The sequence below is a fragment of the Lepidochelys kempii genome, chromosome 12, assembly GCF_965140285.1.
Source record: "Lepidochelys kempii isolate rLepKem1 chromosome 12, rLepKem1.hap1, whole genome shotgun sequence".
Classification (NCBI taxonomy): Eukaryota; Metazoa; Chordata; order Testudines; family Cheloniidae; genus Lepidochelys; species Lepidochelys kempii.
Window position 1 is genome coordinate 10555321 of NC_136391.1, and position 16673 is coordinate 10571993.

Here is a 16673-nt window from a genome sequence, read left to right on the forward strand (position 1 = left end):
TGTGATGGGATAACATGATTTTGGTAATTAATTGATCTTTAAATATTCATGGTAAATAGGCCTAATGGCCTGTGATGGGATGTTAGATGGGGTGGGATCTGAGTTACCTAGGAAAGAATTTTCTGTAGTATCTGGCTGGTGAACCTTGCCCATGTGCTCAGGGTTCAGCTGATCACCATATTTGGGGTCAGGAAGGAATTTTCCTCCAGGGCAGATTGGAAGAGGCCCTGGAGGTTTTTCACCTTCCTCTGTAGCATGGGGCACGGGTCACTTGCTGGAGGATTCTCTGCTCCTTGAAGTCTTTAAACCACGATTTGAGGATTTCAATAGCTCAGACATAGGTGAGAGGTTTTTTGCAGGAGTGGGTGGGTGAGATTCTGTGGCCTGCGTTGTGCAGGAGGTCGGACTAGATGATCATAATGGTCCCTTCTGACCTTAGTATCTATGAATTAATCTATAGCAAACTTTCTCCCTCTACAGGGAATAAGGCTCCCTTCTAACACTCTCCTGCTGCCCTCTGGCCATGCAGTATCACAAGGGAAAGAGCCCACTTGGAGACGTCTTCCCCCAAAATATCCCGCCTAGCCCTACATCCCCTTTCCTGGGGAAGGCTTGATAAGAATCCTCACCAATTTGTACAGGTGAACACAGACCCAAATCCTTGGATCTTAAGAATAATGAAAAAGCAATCAGGTTCTTAAAAGAAGACTTTTAATTAAAGAAAAGGTAAAAGAATCACCTCTGTAAAATCAGGATGGTAAATACCTTACAGGGTAATCTGATTCAAAACATAAAGAATCCCTCTAGGCAAAACCTTAAGTTACAAAAAGAGACAAAAACAGGAATATACATTCCATTCAGCACAGCTTATTTTACCAGCCATTAAGCAAAAGGAAATCTAACGCATTTCTAGCTAGATTAGTTACTAACTTAACAGGAATTGTAAGGCTGCATTCCTGATCTGTTCCTGGCAAAAGCATCACACAGACCCTTTGTCGTCTCCCCCCCCCTCCCCCGCCCTCCAGATTTAAAAGTATCTTGTCCCCTCTTTGGTCATTTTGGGTCAGGTGCCAGTGAAGTTACCTTAGCTTCTTAACCCTTTACAGGTGAAAGGGTTTTGCCTCTGGCCAGGAGGGATTTTATAGCACTGTATACAGAAAGGTGGTTACCCTTCCCTTTATATTTATGACAACTTGTATGAGGTGAATTGAAAAATACTATTTCTTTATCATTTTTACAGTGCAAATATTTGTAATCAAAAATAATATACACCTTGTATTCTGTGTTGTAATTGAAATCAATATATATGAAAATGAAGAAAAACATCCAAAATATAATACATTTCAGTTGCTATTCTAGTGTTTAACAGTGCAATTAAAACTGCGATTAATTGCAATTAACTTTTTTAATTGTGATTTTTTTAGTTAATCGTGTGAGTTAACTGTGATTAATCAACAACCCTAATTTGTAGACCTTAGCATGAAGAAGAAGAAGAGAAAAATGTATCTGTGCTTAGCTGAAAATTATCTTTCTGTGTAATAAGATCCACAGATTCAGCTCACTCTGGAGACAAATGGATCATCCACAATACAGATGGAAACTGACAGCCCAGTATTTGGGTTTGTTGTGATTAGGTAGAATATACCATGGACTGCCATAGGAGAAATGTTTGTATTTCCTCAAAGTATATTTAACACAATCTCTAATTAAAAAAGTAGCTTTGAATTATCTTGGCTGTGGAATTTCTCAACTGGAGGGAATTTCAAGAGGTGATGCATCATCTGATGCTAGGGAATGACAGGTCTGATCCTGCCCGAAAGCTGCACGCAGGTTGGAGTACCCATGGTAATGGATCTGTGGACCTTATTACTTGCACAATGGAAATTTTCAGGTAAGCAGATAATTTTTCCTATTCTAGCATTCCCTTTTAGCCATGCCTTTGTGAATTTCAGGTCAAGGTGTAGGATGGCAGCCATGTGAGAGAGAGTACGCAACCTTTGATTAATATTTAGGATACTCACAGGGAAGCCACATAGAATATTTTACATTCTCTTGTCAAAGAACTCGGGCTTAAAATTGTATCAGACATTGAGGTTTGGACTTGCAGCTTCTTTCTAGTTTTGAAAAATTTTGAAAATACCCTGATTCTTCCATCTTCTGCATAGTATTTTTAGGGGATTAAAGGGGGACGATGAATACCCCTCTGTAGTTTTGTGTTTTTTCTTTTTTGTTTTGTTTTTGAAAGGCATCTCCTCTGTTTTCCATTTCCTGCCTGAGTGTAATGGGACAGGCCTCACCACCACGGTGCCTCCTGCTGGCTGTCCTAGGAATTAGCTCTTGTTTCACCAACATGCCCTCATCTAGTAGTGTCTCGCCTGTCGTCATTCTCACCTCCACCTCTAGGACCCATGTCGCTCCCTGGACTGTGCTCCACTCGGTTCTCTCCCCGCTCCCCCCCGGGGGACCTGGCAGTGCTCAGTGCAGTCCACTCATCGCAGTGGCAAACTGCAGTGCATGCACTGGCCACTCCCCTTGGTGGCAAGTGGAGGACCCGGGCCCACCCACTACTCTGCGTTCTGGCCCAGGGACCCTATAGCTGGCAGCCATGTATTGCCCCTCCTCCTACTCCACCATCTGTTTCCCTGGGCCACTTCCCCACAGCCCTAGCACCTTCTCCGCCCTTGTATCAGGGCCTCAGTCTGGCAGCCATCTGGTTGGAGCTTCCTCTTGTTCCCTTTTCCAGCACTGCTCTGTCCGAGGTGCTGTCTCTCTCTTGACTAGGGTGACCAGACAGCAAGTGTGAAAAATCGGGGTGGGGGTTATAGGAGCCTATATAAGGGAAAAAGACCCCCCAAATCAGGACTGTCCCTATAAAATCGGGACATCTGTTCACGCTGCTCTCAACCCTCCTACAGGGTAGCCAGTCCTTCTCCCTTACCCTCCCGGGAGAGACTGCCTCTGTTCTGCTCAGCAGCCTTTCTTATATAGGCCAGCCTGACCCTGACTGGCTGCTCCACTAAGCCTTCTCCCTATTGGCTGGCTCAATAAGACTCTTCTAATTGGCTGGGTTCTGCGCAGCCTCCCCAGGGCTGCTTTAATCCTTCTGCCTGTGTGGGGCAGCTACCCCACCACACTGGGGTACTAGATTTACTAAATATGTCTATTAGTAATATATATTTCAGGAATGATCCTTGTATTGCTTGTTCTCCAAGAGTGTGGTGGGATATAATTATATTGGTTAATCTTTGGTGCAATGAAAATTATTGCTATTGCTGAGAAAAAGGTAACTATAATATAGTCCCCATTTTCTCTCTCTTGTTCTCTGCGGAGCTGGCACTTTTCTTTTGTTCTTGTTTCACATCATTAAACTTTAGCTTAAACTGGTATTTGAAGTAAGTAATTGCTCTCTGGATGGATCTCAGCCACTAGCTATTACGATGCTCAGATCTTTGAACCATGAGCGTTGCATTAGTCACTCTCTAGGAGAACAGTCCCAAGAATCATGGTCTCTTATCTTTTAAAGAGTTTTTAATTACTTTGTATTGCACTGACATTTTGCCACAGTAATTTGACTTTGTGATAGTGATGACATTGTAATGGTGTTGAATCCCCTTTTAGTGCCATTAGGGAAGTAATGAAAAAATCCTTACTCTGTGCCAAATTCATTTTTAAAAGGTAAATGACGCTTTAAAATATTAAATCCAACAAATGCAAAAGGCTGACTTGGAGTTTGTCACTCTCTATTGATCCAGTTTGCTGGTTTTGCCACCCTGAACGAGTGACAATTTTTTCAAAATTTTATTTTGTTTTGACAGGAGGTTTTTGAAAGAAGAAGAGCTTGCATTCAATTAGAAACATTTATCAAATGTAATCAGCTCAGTCTAGCTCTAAATAACTTAGATATTTCCATTGATATCTGACACTGACAGATAGGCAAAGTAAGAAAAATGCTACTTAGACCTTATTAGAGTTTCATTTAAGGATATTACATTGACAGTTTGTTTTAACGGTTATAAAGCGTTAACTTTTTGAATCTGTATTTAGTGTTTTTAGTGTAATTGTCTGACTTCCCCCATAATTTTCTGCAACTGTGAAAATTTAAATCTATTTAAAAAGTGGGAAAAAATTTAACCCGTAATTTTGCACAACTGTAGACATGTAAATAAACAATTTAAAAATAAATACTGATATTTGTTGAAATTATATATTTTTTAAAACCCTAGAATTTTCCCAAGCCTATTTGCTGTTTTTGTCTCATCAGGAATCTGCCACTGGCTATTGCAATTTCTATGCCCATTGTGACGGTTATCTATATTTTGACCAACATAGCTTACTATACAGTGCTGGATATTAATGCTGTTCTTTCTAGTGATGCTGTGGCGGTGGTAAGTCAAATATATACCATACTGCTGTATTGTCAAATCTTCATATTTTAGAGAGAGATTTACTACTTGTGCACATTGTAGGTAAAGTCCCTAGTCACTCATGTTCCTTCCTGTGCCATGTATATTTTCCCCTAAATCTAGAAGGGGAGACCAATTGAATAATTAATTTATCCTAAATACTTAAATCTGGTCTTAAACACAAATATTGTGAATGTGCATACTGTGTATTGGTTTCTTTTAACTTAATAGCAATCCTATTTAAAACCAGCACCTAATCCAAGCCACTGGCATATTTTGCAAAGATTCTGAGTAGGTGTATGCTCCTTGAGGTATTTAAAGAATAATAATAGGAATCATTAATACTTAGCATGTTCTTAGTCATTTTTATGCTATAGTTTTTAATAACTTGAAATGTGTTTGAAAAATGTTGTACTGAGACACTAACTAATCTGTCTTCAATGTGAAGTAGCTTTGTTATCTGTTTGCAAATAGATAATGTTGCAATTTAGCCATGCTAATATTTGTACTACTCTCTAACCAAGTTTTATCACTCATTGTTTCCTAGCCCTACTAAAATTGCATCAATTCCTACAATTCTTCTGTAAAACAGAAGTACAAAATTGAGGGGGAAAAAAAAAAATCCTGAATTTGAAGGATTGGATGCTCATTTGTGTAGGGATTTTTTTTAAAGTACCCTAAATTTTATTCAGTAATTCACCTATTCTCCGTAATATAATTTCTTACAGATACAATATATCCTCTATATTTTGATCATTGGGCTGGTAGGGCAATTGTTATAGTAAACCTTATTAAGAAATTTGTATGACTGTACAAGCTTAATCAACTTTAAAATGTAACAAACTAAGCTCTAAACAGAGATGGGTGAGATTTAGTTTAGTCAGCAGTTTACAAAGGATAGGGGTGGTTTTTAAAAAAAATTTCCCCTATGAAAACTAAATCCCAGTGTTGACTGTGATGAACTGTGGTGGCTTGCATCACAGCAAATAGATTCCAGTGATTTCAAATGATCTGTTCAATCTCAGTCTGAGCTTAGCTACTCAGAACAAAACTAAGGCCTGGTCTACACTACGGGGCTAGGTCGAATTTAGCCACGATAGGTTGATTTTAAAATCAACCTATCCACGCAACCAACCCCGTTCTGTCGACTTAAAAGGCTCTTAAAATTGACTTCTGTACTCCTCCCTGGTGAGTGCTACAATTGACCTTGCTGGGTCGAATTAGTGGTAGTGCGGATGCAAATCGACAGTAATGGCCTCCGGGAGCTATCCCAGAATGCTCTGTTGTAACCGCTCTGGACAGCACTTTGAACTCCGATGCACTAGCCAGGTACACAGGAAAAGCCCCGGGAACTTAGGAAATGAAATTCAAGTTTGGTCAGCGTGGCGAACTTGGCAGCAGAGGTGACCATGCAGTTCCCCCAGAATTGCAAACGAGCTCCAGCATGGACCGAAAGGGAGACACTGGATCCGATTGCTGTATGGGGAGAAGCCTCTGTGCAGGCAGAACTCCGATCAAAAAGAAGAAATGCAAATATATTTGCCAAAATCTCACAGGGCATGGTGGAGAGAGGCTATAACAGGGGCACACAGCAGTGCTGCGTGAAAGTTAAGGAGCTGAGGCAAGCCTACCAAAAGACAAAGGAGGCAAACGGTTGCTCCAGATCAGAGTCCCATACATGCCGCTTCTACGATCAGCTACATGCCATTCTGGGAGGGGACCCTACCACTACCCCACCATTGTCCATGGACACCTGCAAGGGGGGGAGTCTCACGCAACAGAGGGGAGGATTTTGTGGAGGAGGAGGAGAATGCGCAACAGGCAAGCGGTGAATCTGTTCTCCCCAGCAGCCATGACCTTTTCGTCCCCCTGGAGCCAATACCCTCCGAAGGCATGATCCCCGACCCTGAAGCTGGAGAAGGCACCTCTGGTGAGTGCACATTTGTAACTACAGTACAGAGTTCAAAAGCAATAATGTTTAATGTTAGATTTGCCCTGAAGAATTGGGATGCATTCGTGGCCAGTAGAGCTACTGGAAAAGCCTGTTCACATGTCTGGGGATGGAGCGGGAATCCTCCAGGGACATCTCCATGAAGCTCTCCTGCAGGTACTCTGAAATTATTCTGGAATCATTGCAGCACAAAGCATGGCAGCGAATGGTCCTGGGTTTTGGTCACATTCAAGCAACATTTGGTCTATATCGTTCTGTGCTCACCTCAGGAGAGTGATATCATTCATGGTCACCTGGTTGAAATAGGGGAATTTTTGTAAGGGAATAGTAAAAGGACCCCATTCATGCTGGGTTGTTTGTGCTTGGCTAAAAGGGATCATCCCAGAGAATAGCCACGCTGTGGGGTGGGGGGAGGTGTATGCTGCACATCCATCCAAAAACTGCAGCCCCTCCTTTTAATTGTGAAACCCAACCTATTGCTTGCTATGGGAAAGGATGGTGCTGCAGTTTGAAACCATTCCCACATCTTATGTGTAAGAAGCCAACCCTGCATACCCTTTTGCCTTACCATGGCTGCCTGGAAACCGAACTGTGTTGCCCAGCCGCGTGTGATGTCACCATACCTGCAGGCCCTCAATATAAAAGGCAAAATGCGACCTTGTACCTAAAGCACATGTGCTGTCTGCTGTGAATTGCTTGATTCACTGTGAAAGAGTCTCCGTTTTGTTCTCAGAAATGTATCATCTTAAATTTTACTCTCCCTTTTTATCTTCCGACCCAGAAATGCAAATGTTTCCAGGCTCCCCCATCATCTCCGTCCCTGAGGTTATCGCAGATTAGAAGGCAAAAAAATGCACTCGTGATGACATGTTTTCCGAGCTCATGCAGTCCTCCCACACTGATAGGGCACAGCTGAATGCATGGAGGCATTCAGCGTTAAAGACTAGGAAAGCATTAAGTGAGCGCGAAGAGCGGTGGCAGGAGGCGATGCTAAGGCTAATTGGGGGAGCAAACGGACATGGTGAAGCATCTGGTGCAGCTGCAAGAAATCCAACAAGAGCACAGACCCCCACTGCATCCATTGTACAATCACCTTACCTCCTCCCCAAGTTCCATATCCTCCTCACCCAGATGCCCAAGAATGCGGCGGGGAAGCTCCGGGCACCCAGCCACTCCACTCCAGAGGATGGCCCAAGCAACAGAAGACTGTCATTCAAACAGTTTGATTTGTAGTGTGGCTACAATAAGCAATGTGGCCGTATCCTTCCCTCCTCCCCCACCCTACCTGGGCTGCCTTGTCAGTTATCTCCCTTTTTTTTTAATTAACCTAAAGAAAGAATGCATGGTTTCAAAACAATAATTACTTTATTTTGAAGGTGGGAGGGTGCTTGGCTTACAGGGAATAAAAATCAGCAAAGGGGGCGGGTTTGCATCAAGGAGAAATACACACAACTGTCACACCGAAGCTTGGCCAGTCATGAAACTGGTTCTCTGATGTGCAGCGCGCCTTGCTGTGCTTTTCTAATCGCCCTGGTGTCTGGCTGCTCAAAATCGGACACCAGGCGATTTGCCTCAACCTCCCACCCTGCCATAAAAGTCTCCCCCTTACTCTCACAGATATTATGGAGCACACTGCAAGCAGCAATAACAATGGGAATGTTGGTTGCGCTGAGGTCTGACCTAATCAGCAAACAGTGCTAGCGAGCTTTTAAACGTCCAAAGGCACATTCTACCACCATTCTGCACTTGTTCAGCCTATAGTTGAACTGCTCCTTACTACTGTCCTGGCTGCATGTGTACGGCTTCATGAGCCATGGGAGCAAGGGTTAGGCTGGGTCCCCAGGGATAACTATTGGCATTTCAACATCCCCAATGGTAATTTTCTGGTCTGGGAAGTAAGTCCCTTCTTGCAGCTGCTTGAACAGCCCGGAGTTCCTAAAGATGCGAGCGTCATGCACCTTTGCTGGCCATCCCACGTTGATGATGGTGAAATGTCCCTTGTGATCCACCAATGCTTGCAGCACCATTGAGAAGTACCCCTTGCGGTTTACGTTCTGGTTGGCAAGGTGGTCTGGTGCCAAGGTAGCAGTTATCCTTTTGGGTTTATAATTTCTGAAGTTCCCTTTCCATTATGATTGCTTTTCTAGACCCATCTTCTGCATTTGGCTATTACTGTTCTTGGGTGTTGAAGCCTGTCACTGCAAACTTCTCTTGCAGTGTAGAACTGGGAGCCTGATTGACTTTACCAGCCAGCATCCAACCCACTCTCTTTGGTTGTGTTGATATCTTCCAAAAAGACCAGTTTGGTAGGAAGGCATCTTCTTTGGCACCTGTTAATTTAAGAACTTCTAATTAGAGGCAGTAATGGGTCGCTGCTTTCAGACAGTGTGCTTATTGTACCAGAAGGACCTACAGCCCTTTTCACCAGGGGAGTAATAACTTCTGCAGTATTTATTTGTCATGTGCTGGTTGTTGAGATTTGCAATGCTGCTCCCTGAAGCTCGATGCATGCCTTCACAAAGCATATTCTCTCTTCAAAAACAGACTCCAACGAGAGACTGCTGAATTGGAATTAATTTGCAAACTGGATACAATTAACTTCTGCTTGAAGACTGGGAGTGGATGTGTCATTACACAAAGTAAAACTATTTCCCCATGTTTATGATCCAAGCGCCTCTCCCCCCCCCCCCCCCGCTACTGTTCCTGACACGTTCTTGTCAACTGCTGGAAATGGCCCACCTTGATTATCACTACAAAAAGTTTTTTCCCCCCCCCCACTCTCCTGCTGGTAATAGCTCACCTTACCTAATCACTCTTGTTACAGTGTGTATGGTAACACCCACTGTTTCATGTTCTCTGTGTATCTAAATCTCCCCACTGTATTTTCTACTGAATGCATCCAGTGAATTGAGCTGTAGCTCACAAAAGCTTATGCTCAAATAAATTTGTTAGCCTCTAAGGTGCCACAAGTACTCCTTTTCTTTTTGTATATTCTCTCTTATTTCCCAATACGGAGTCAGATCAGACTAGGTTGTCGTTCAGGAGAGCAGTGTTTTCACCAACATTTCAGTTATTCATACTCTGCCTTCTTGCTGAGACTTGCCACTGTTAGTTAGTCTAACTGTGAGTATCTGCAGAAACAGTGTTATGAAGAAGAGGTTGCTTACTGGCCTAAGTTGTTCTCCAAATGTATTGCCTCTGCAGATTCAGGTGACTCTCCTTTCTCTCCTCTACTTTGGAGAGTTAAAGTATGAGCCTGAAGTTAGAGAAGAACTATGTAAGTTGGGGACTTATAATGTTGGTTCTAAACTCCATGAACAGAGATGCATGCACATGCCTTCCCAGTGGTGAGATTCTCTGAAATGAGTTTGTCACACAGTGAAGAGCACATGATCTCTCAGTGTAATATATGGAAGTAATACATTTTGGAGAACAAAAGTTATTTTGTTAAGTAACCTTTTTTAAAATTCCCTTATCTGCTTGTGAATCTTGTACTTTTCTGACTTAAAACCTGATTAGAATTTCTTTGATATGCAACATTGATTGTTGGAATAGGCATATTGAAAGAGTTCACTCAATCTGGGTTTATGGATCTTTTTACCAGTTCTTACTTGTTAATTGGTAGGTCCCTCAACTCTTCTCATTTTCAGCACTGAAATCACTAGCACACCTTTGGGGCTGTGTAAATAGAAATATTGCTGTTACTTTAACCCTTGACTGCATTTATACTTGCAAACTTTTGAGAGGTAATTCACTGCCTATGCAGCTTCACCAGTGTAAACAGCCATGGAAACTATAGTATAGATGGGACTCGGGCATCTTTACCACAGTCCTCAAACCTAGTCCCTGTCTGTTACAACTTCCACTGATGCTGCAATGGTGATGCTTTATAGCTAGAAAGGTTGTGAGTGTAGACACATCAAACAGGAGGTGTGAGATCAAGGGGTTGAACCCAATCTGGAGAGAAGGCTTGGCATATTAGTATAATTTTAAGGGAACACATTTTGTCCTTGCCTATTCTGCAGAATTTGTACCCGTTTCCAGCCTTGTTGCAGCTCCTACTCTAGGGTAAGGAGCAGTGTAAGCCCTAGTGAAAATGCTTGTGCCTTATCTACACCACTGTCATGAATTTCTGATCTGCGTAGCTGCACTGTTGGAAGGTGGGTATGCAATTTTGTAAGTGTAGATCCGGCCAAAGAGGCTGGGGTATATCCAGAAGAGCATATCCATGCAGTGGACTATATGCCATGCATGATTTCGGTGATTTAAGATCTTACTGAATGAACGATTCCACTCTGTACCTTGCACTGCAGCAGCATCTTCTGTCCCTGGGAAAAGGGAAGACATTTTCCATCTCAAATGATTTAAGAGGAGCAATGTGGGTTGCAGTGGGGACTAGCCAGAAGGATTATCACTGAAAGCCGAATTGAAAGACACTTTAAAAAACATAACACAAACTGCTATCTATTGCACCACCAGAAATTAGAGTACCCCATTACATTTCCAGTTGATGTAGTCACTCCTTTAGCGCAGGTCACTTAAATGTATTTGATCAAATTGAACAGACTTCACCCAATGTTTTTGTTTTGACAAACAAGCTTTCTGAGAGTGGCACAGAATTTTATGCACTCAGCAGTTTTGTTTTGTTCGGGTCTTTTGCACATGCAGTTTTCCTACTTGCAAATGGTTACCATGAGTCAGTTTCCTTATTTCCTTTAGGAAACAATCCTCAAAGGTCAGGAAACTAAAAGGGGGAAAACTGTTCTGTGTTCTCACACCAGATCTTTCTGTTCCCTGCCTCTGCCCTCCAGTACACAGACCGAGGCTGGCATGGGGAATCTAAAACAAAATGCTATACTGCACACACTTTTCTCTCTCTGGGGAGAGGAGGAGCAAGAACAAACCTACGGGGCAGATGTTAGTCGCTTAATGTATTACTGAAAGGGGCTCAGATACAAAAGTGATGAGAGCAATATAAGAACCTGTATAAATGGAACCTGGAACAGCTCACTCATGTCTGAGGCAAACCTGAAATGAGCTACACAAACCGGCACTGCAGAAGTCTTCAGTCTTATGCAGGGTAGGATCATCTTTGGTCTTTCAGTTTTGCATGAGTTCAGAATTCAGGAAAGGCTGACATCTATTTCCAGTTATCATAGAATATCAGGGTTGGAAGGGACCCCAGAAGGTCATCTAGTCCAACCCCCTGCTTGAAGCAGGACCAATTCCCAGTTAAATCATCCCAGCCAGGGCTTTGTCAAGCCTGACCTTAAAAACCTCTAAGGAAGGAGATTCTACCACCTCCCTAGGTAACGCATTCCAGTGTTTCACCACCCTCTTAGTGGAAAAGTTTTTCCTAATATCCAATCTAAACCTCCCCCACTGCAACTTGAAACCATTACTCCTCATTCTGTCATCTGCTACCATTGAGAACAGTCTAGAGCCATCCTCTTTGGAACCCCCTTTCAGGTAGTTGAAAGCAGCTATCAAATCCCCCCTCATTCTTCTCTTCTGCAGGCTAAACAATCCCAGCTCCCTCAGCCTCTCCTCATAAGTCATGTGTTCCAGACCCCTAATCATTTTTGTTGCCCTTCGCTGGACTCTCTCCAATTTATCCACATCCTTCTTGAAGTGTGGGGCCCAAAACTGGACACAGTACTCCAGATGAGGCCTCACCAATGTCGAATAGAGGGGAACGATCACGTCCCTCGATCTGCTCGCTATGCCCCTACTTATACATCCCCAAATGCCATTGGCCTTCTTGGCAACAAGGGCACACTGCTGACTCATATCCAGCTTCTCGTCCACTGTCACCCCTAGGTCCTTTTCCGCAGAACTGCTGCCTAGCCATTCGGTCCCTAGTCTGTAGCTGTGCATTGGGTTCTTCCGTCCTAAGTGCAGGACCCTGCACTTATCCTTATTGAACCTCATCAGATTTCTTTTGGCCCAATCCTCCAATTTGTCTAGGTCCTTCTGTATCCTATCCCTCCCCTCCAGCGTATCTACCACTCCTCCCAGTTTAGTATCATCCGCACATTTGCTGAGAGTGCAATCCACACCATCCTCCAGATCATTTATGAAGATATTGAACAAAACCGGCCCCATGACCGACCCTTGGGGCACTCCACTTGATACCAGCTGCCAACTAGACATGGAGCCATTGATCACTACCCTTTGAGCCCGACAATCTAGCCAGCTTTCTACCCACCTTATAGTGCATTCATCCAGCCCATACTTCCTTAACTCGCTGACAAGAATACTGTGGGAGACCGTGTCAAAAGCTTTGCTAAAGTCAAGAAACAATACATCCACTGCTTTCCCTTCATCCACAGAACCAGTAATCTCATCATAAAAGGCGATTAGATTAGTCAGGCATGACCTTCCCTTGGTGAATCCATGCTGGCTGTTCCTGATCACTTTCCTCTCATGCAAGTGCTTCAGGATTGATTCTTTGAGGACCTGCTCCATGATTTTTCCAGGGACTGAGGTGAGGCTGACTGGCCTGTAGTTCCCAGGATCCTCCTTCTTCCCTTTTTTAAAGATTGGCACTACATTAGCCTTTTTCTAGTCATCCGGGACTTCCCCCGTTCGCCACGAGTTTTCAAAGATAATGGCCAATGGCTCTGCAATCACAGCCGCCAATTCCTTCAGCACTCTCGGATGCAACTCGTCCGGCCCCATGGACTTGTGCACGTCCAGCTTTTCTAAATAGTCCCTAGCCACCTCTATCTCCACAGAGGGCTGGCCATCTCTTCCCCGTTTTGTGATGCCCAGTGCAGCAGTCTGGGAGCTGACCTTGTTAGTGAAAACAGAGGCAAAAAAAGCATTGAGTACATTAGCTTTTTCCACATCCTCCGTCACTAGGTTGCCTCCCTCATTCAGTAAGGGGCCCACGCTTTCCTTGGCTTTCTTCTTGTTGCCAACATACCTGAAGAAACCCTTTTTGTTAATCTTAACATCTCTTGCTAGCTGCAGCTCCAGGTGCGATTTGGCCCTCCTGATATCATTCCTACATGCCCGAGCAATATTTTTATACTCTTCCCTGGTCATATGTCCAACCTTCCACTTCTTGTAAGCTTCTTTTTTATGTTTAAGATCCGCTAGGATTTCACCATTAAGCCAAGCTGGTCGCCTGCCATATTTACTATTCTTTCGACTCATTGGGATGGTTTGTCCCTGTAACCTCAACAGGGATTCCTTGAAATACAGCCAGCTCTCCTGGACTCCTTTCCCCTTCAAGTTAGTCCCCCAGGGGATCCTGGCCATCCGTTCCCTGAGGGAGTCAAAGTCTGCTTTCCTGAAGTCCAGGGTCCGTATCCTGCTGCTTACCTTTCTTCCCTGCGTCAGGATCCTGAACTCAACCAACTCATGGTCACTGCCTCCCAGATTCCCATCCACTTTTGCTTCCCCCACTAATTCTACCCGGTTTGTGAGCAGCAGGTCAAGAAAAGCGCCCCCCCTAGTTGGCTCCTCTAGCACTTGCGCCAGGAAATTGTCCCCTACGCTTTCCAAAAACTTCCTGGATTGTCTATGCACCGCTGTATTGCTCTCCCAGCAGATATCAGGAAAATTAAAGTCACCCATGAGAATCAGGGCATGCGATCTAGTAGCTTCCGTGAGCTGCCGGAAGAAAGCCTCATCTACCTCATCCCCCTGGTCCGGTGGTCTATAGCAGACTCCCACCACTACATCACTCTTGTTGCACACACTTCTAAACTTAATCCAGAGACACTCCAGGTTTTTCTGCAGTTTCGTACCGGAGCTCTGAGCAGTCATACTGCTCCCTTACATACGGTGCTACTCCCCCACCTTTTCTGCCCTGCCTGTCCTTCCTGAACAGTTTATAACCATCCATGACAGTACTCCAGTCATGTGAGTTATCCCACCAAGTCTCTGTTGTTCCAATCACGTCATAGTTCCTTGACATCACCAGGACCTCCAGTTCTCCCTGCTTGTTTCCAAGGCTTTGTGCATTTGTATATAAGCACTTGAGATAACCTGTTGATCGCCCCTCATTCCCAGTATGAGGCAGGAGCCCTCCCCTCACAGACATTCCTGCCTGTGCTTCCTCCCGGTATCCCGCTTTCCCACTTACCTCAGGGCTTTGGTCTCCTTCCCCCGGTGAACCGAGTTTAAAGCCCTCCTCACTAGGTTTTAAAGCCCCCCCTCACTAAAGACCTTTTAGGACAGTGGTGTTTTGGAACGGTTAGTGTTACATCATGATTTGTTGCAGTGTCAGTGTCTGGTGATCTTTGTCATCTTGTTACAGTGCAAACTGAATGTTGTGAAGACAAAGTCCTTGTGTTGACATTCCTAAAATAAATGTAGGACTCTTATCTTCCTGCAACCCTCGCTTACTGAACATGGGACAGATCCTAAAACATGGAAGTACCCTGTGAATTTTGTTTTGTGGCAACATTTTATTGGAGGAGTTCTCACTGCTTCCAGTCAGACTTCTTTAAATAGAACTGTTTGTACAGAACTGTTGTTTCAGCATTTCAGGGGGCAGAGTAGTAGTCTTGCAAATCCTGTTCAGATGTTGAGTCCAGCTGTTAAAGTCAAGAAGCCAAACTAACTTTCCCACTGCAGGAAAAACAGATTTAATAAATCAGGCTTTTGTGTTTTAACAAAGTAGATTTTTTGAGTGTTTAATTTTGTGATCGTTCTTCTGGGATTAATTTGTCATAACATTTCAGTCGGAAAAAAATGCTAGCACTTCAGCTGAAAAATGTACAGCTAGAAGCTCCTGGCTTCTGTTCTTTCATTAAGGTGGTCTTAAAATGAAATTCAGAATTAAGGTTGCTAGCGGGGGGAAACAAATACACGTGTGTCTATAGTATGATAGTTGGGAGGGAGGCATTGTCCATAACTGAAGAGATTTATAATTCATTTATTTCTTGTACTGTTTTCTGGCTATAGAAACAGTTCTAGTTCAGGACTTGTCAGATCATAGTGAGGATGATGATTTAATCTTAATGCTTCTTGCTCTTCAGACTTTCTCAGAAGAAACCCTGAGATTTATGCAATGGACCATCCCCATAATGTTGGTTTTCTCCTGTTATGGCGGACTAAATGCTTCTGTAATAGCTGTCTCCAGGTAGGCCCTTCTGTCACCCTCTGCATATTCCCTCAAATGCGCCATTCTTTCCCTTGTCACTACTGCTTCACATGTCTGTAAAAATGAACTTGAACATTCACCAGAAGCAGTGGTAGGTAAAATGGAGTTGGTCAGCTCTCAGATGAGAGCTCCATGACTCATTTACTAATTGAGGATACGTTGTCATAAAAGTAATCACGCCTATAATGGAAAACAGTCTCTAATCCTTTTTCTTGTGCCATTGCACTTGATGATGTTGTTTTTGATCCCTGTTCTAGTATTTCTCTGCCCCCCTTCCATGATCCCCCCACAAAATACAAGTATAATGTTTTTTTCATGTGGCTGGTTTTGTTGCACCTCCATAAAATTTTACTGCCATGAGTAACTGTGTAGGGATTCTTTTATCATTTGTCAAAGAAAAATATAGCACAATCTTGAAGATACCTGCTGGTTTACAGAATAATTTACAACAAAAGTTGTAAGAAATTGAGTCTTCCTGTGGAAGTGAAAGATTTTATAAATATGCATTTATGAACTAAAAAATGCATTTTGTCTTGGAAGTAACAAAGAAACCAGGCAGACTTATTCACTGCAACTATGGAATTAGAAAACACATTTGATAGGTGCTCTTCATCTATGCTTTGTCTGTTGAATTTGCACCACTGGAAATAAAAATTTAACCAGAAAGTTCAGGTGACTGACAAACTTGAAGAACTTAATTTGGCTGAAATATCTTGTGGAAGATATGCTTAGTAGAGCAAACTGAACTTCTTAAGACTTCTTAAATTGTAACACAATGGTTCCCTCCCACGGAAAATCCATAGTGGACAGACAACCTACCTATTGGGGATGGGGGAGGGGAGGGAAAGGGGATTTCTTCCTAACTGCAGTTGGTTAACTTGCATCCTAACGTACGAATTTGTATAGGTTATAAATTTATCATCTATCTCTGTAACTCTAGCTAATGTAACTCTAGCTGTTAATCATCCATATAAATGTCAAATCACCTATATTAACAGGTGTCTTCATCTTGAATGGTCCCTTGAAATGTGTTAACTACTTTTGCTAAACAATTTGTTCCATCTTGTATTTAGCTGTGACACTCTGTGAACTGAAGAGCTCTTTGTAAGCTTGTGTCTCTCTCTCTCCAACAGAAGTTGATCCAATAAAAGATATTACCTCACCCATCATGTCTCTGTAATCTCCTAGAAAGCTTTTTGTC

At 43.2% G+C, this 16673-nt stretch overlaps 1 protein-coding gene across 7 annotated transcripts in view; it reads left to right on the plus strand.

The window, feature by feature from the left end:
- SLC7A6 (solute carrier family 7 member 6) overlaps positions 1-16673 on the plus strand; it is a 56471-nt gene that overhangs the window by 27740 nt on the left and 12058 nt on the right. For all 7 annotated transcript variants that reach the window (XM_073307545.2, XM_073307547.2, XM_078848089.1 and 4 more), the window contains one exon: positions 4262-4385. In XM_073307545.2, the coding sequence (XP_073163646.1) occupies positions 4262-4385 (124 nt within the window). The remainder of the gene's footprint in view (positions 1-4261; positions 4386-16673) is intronic.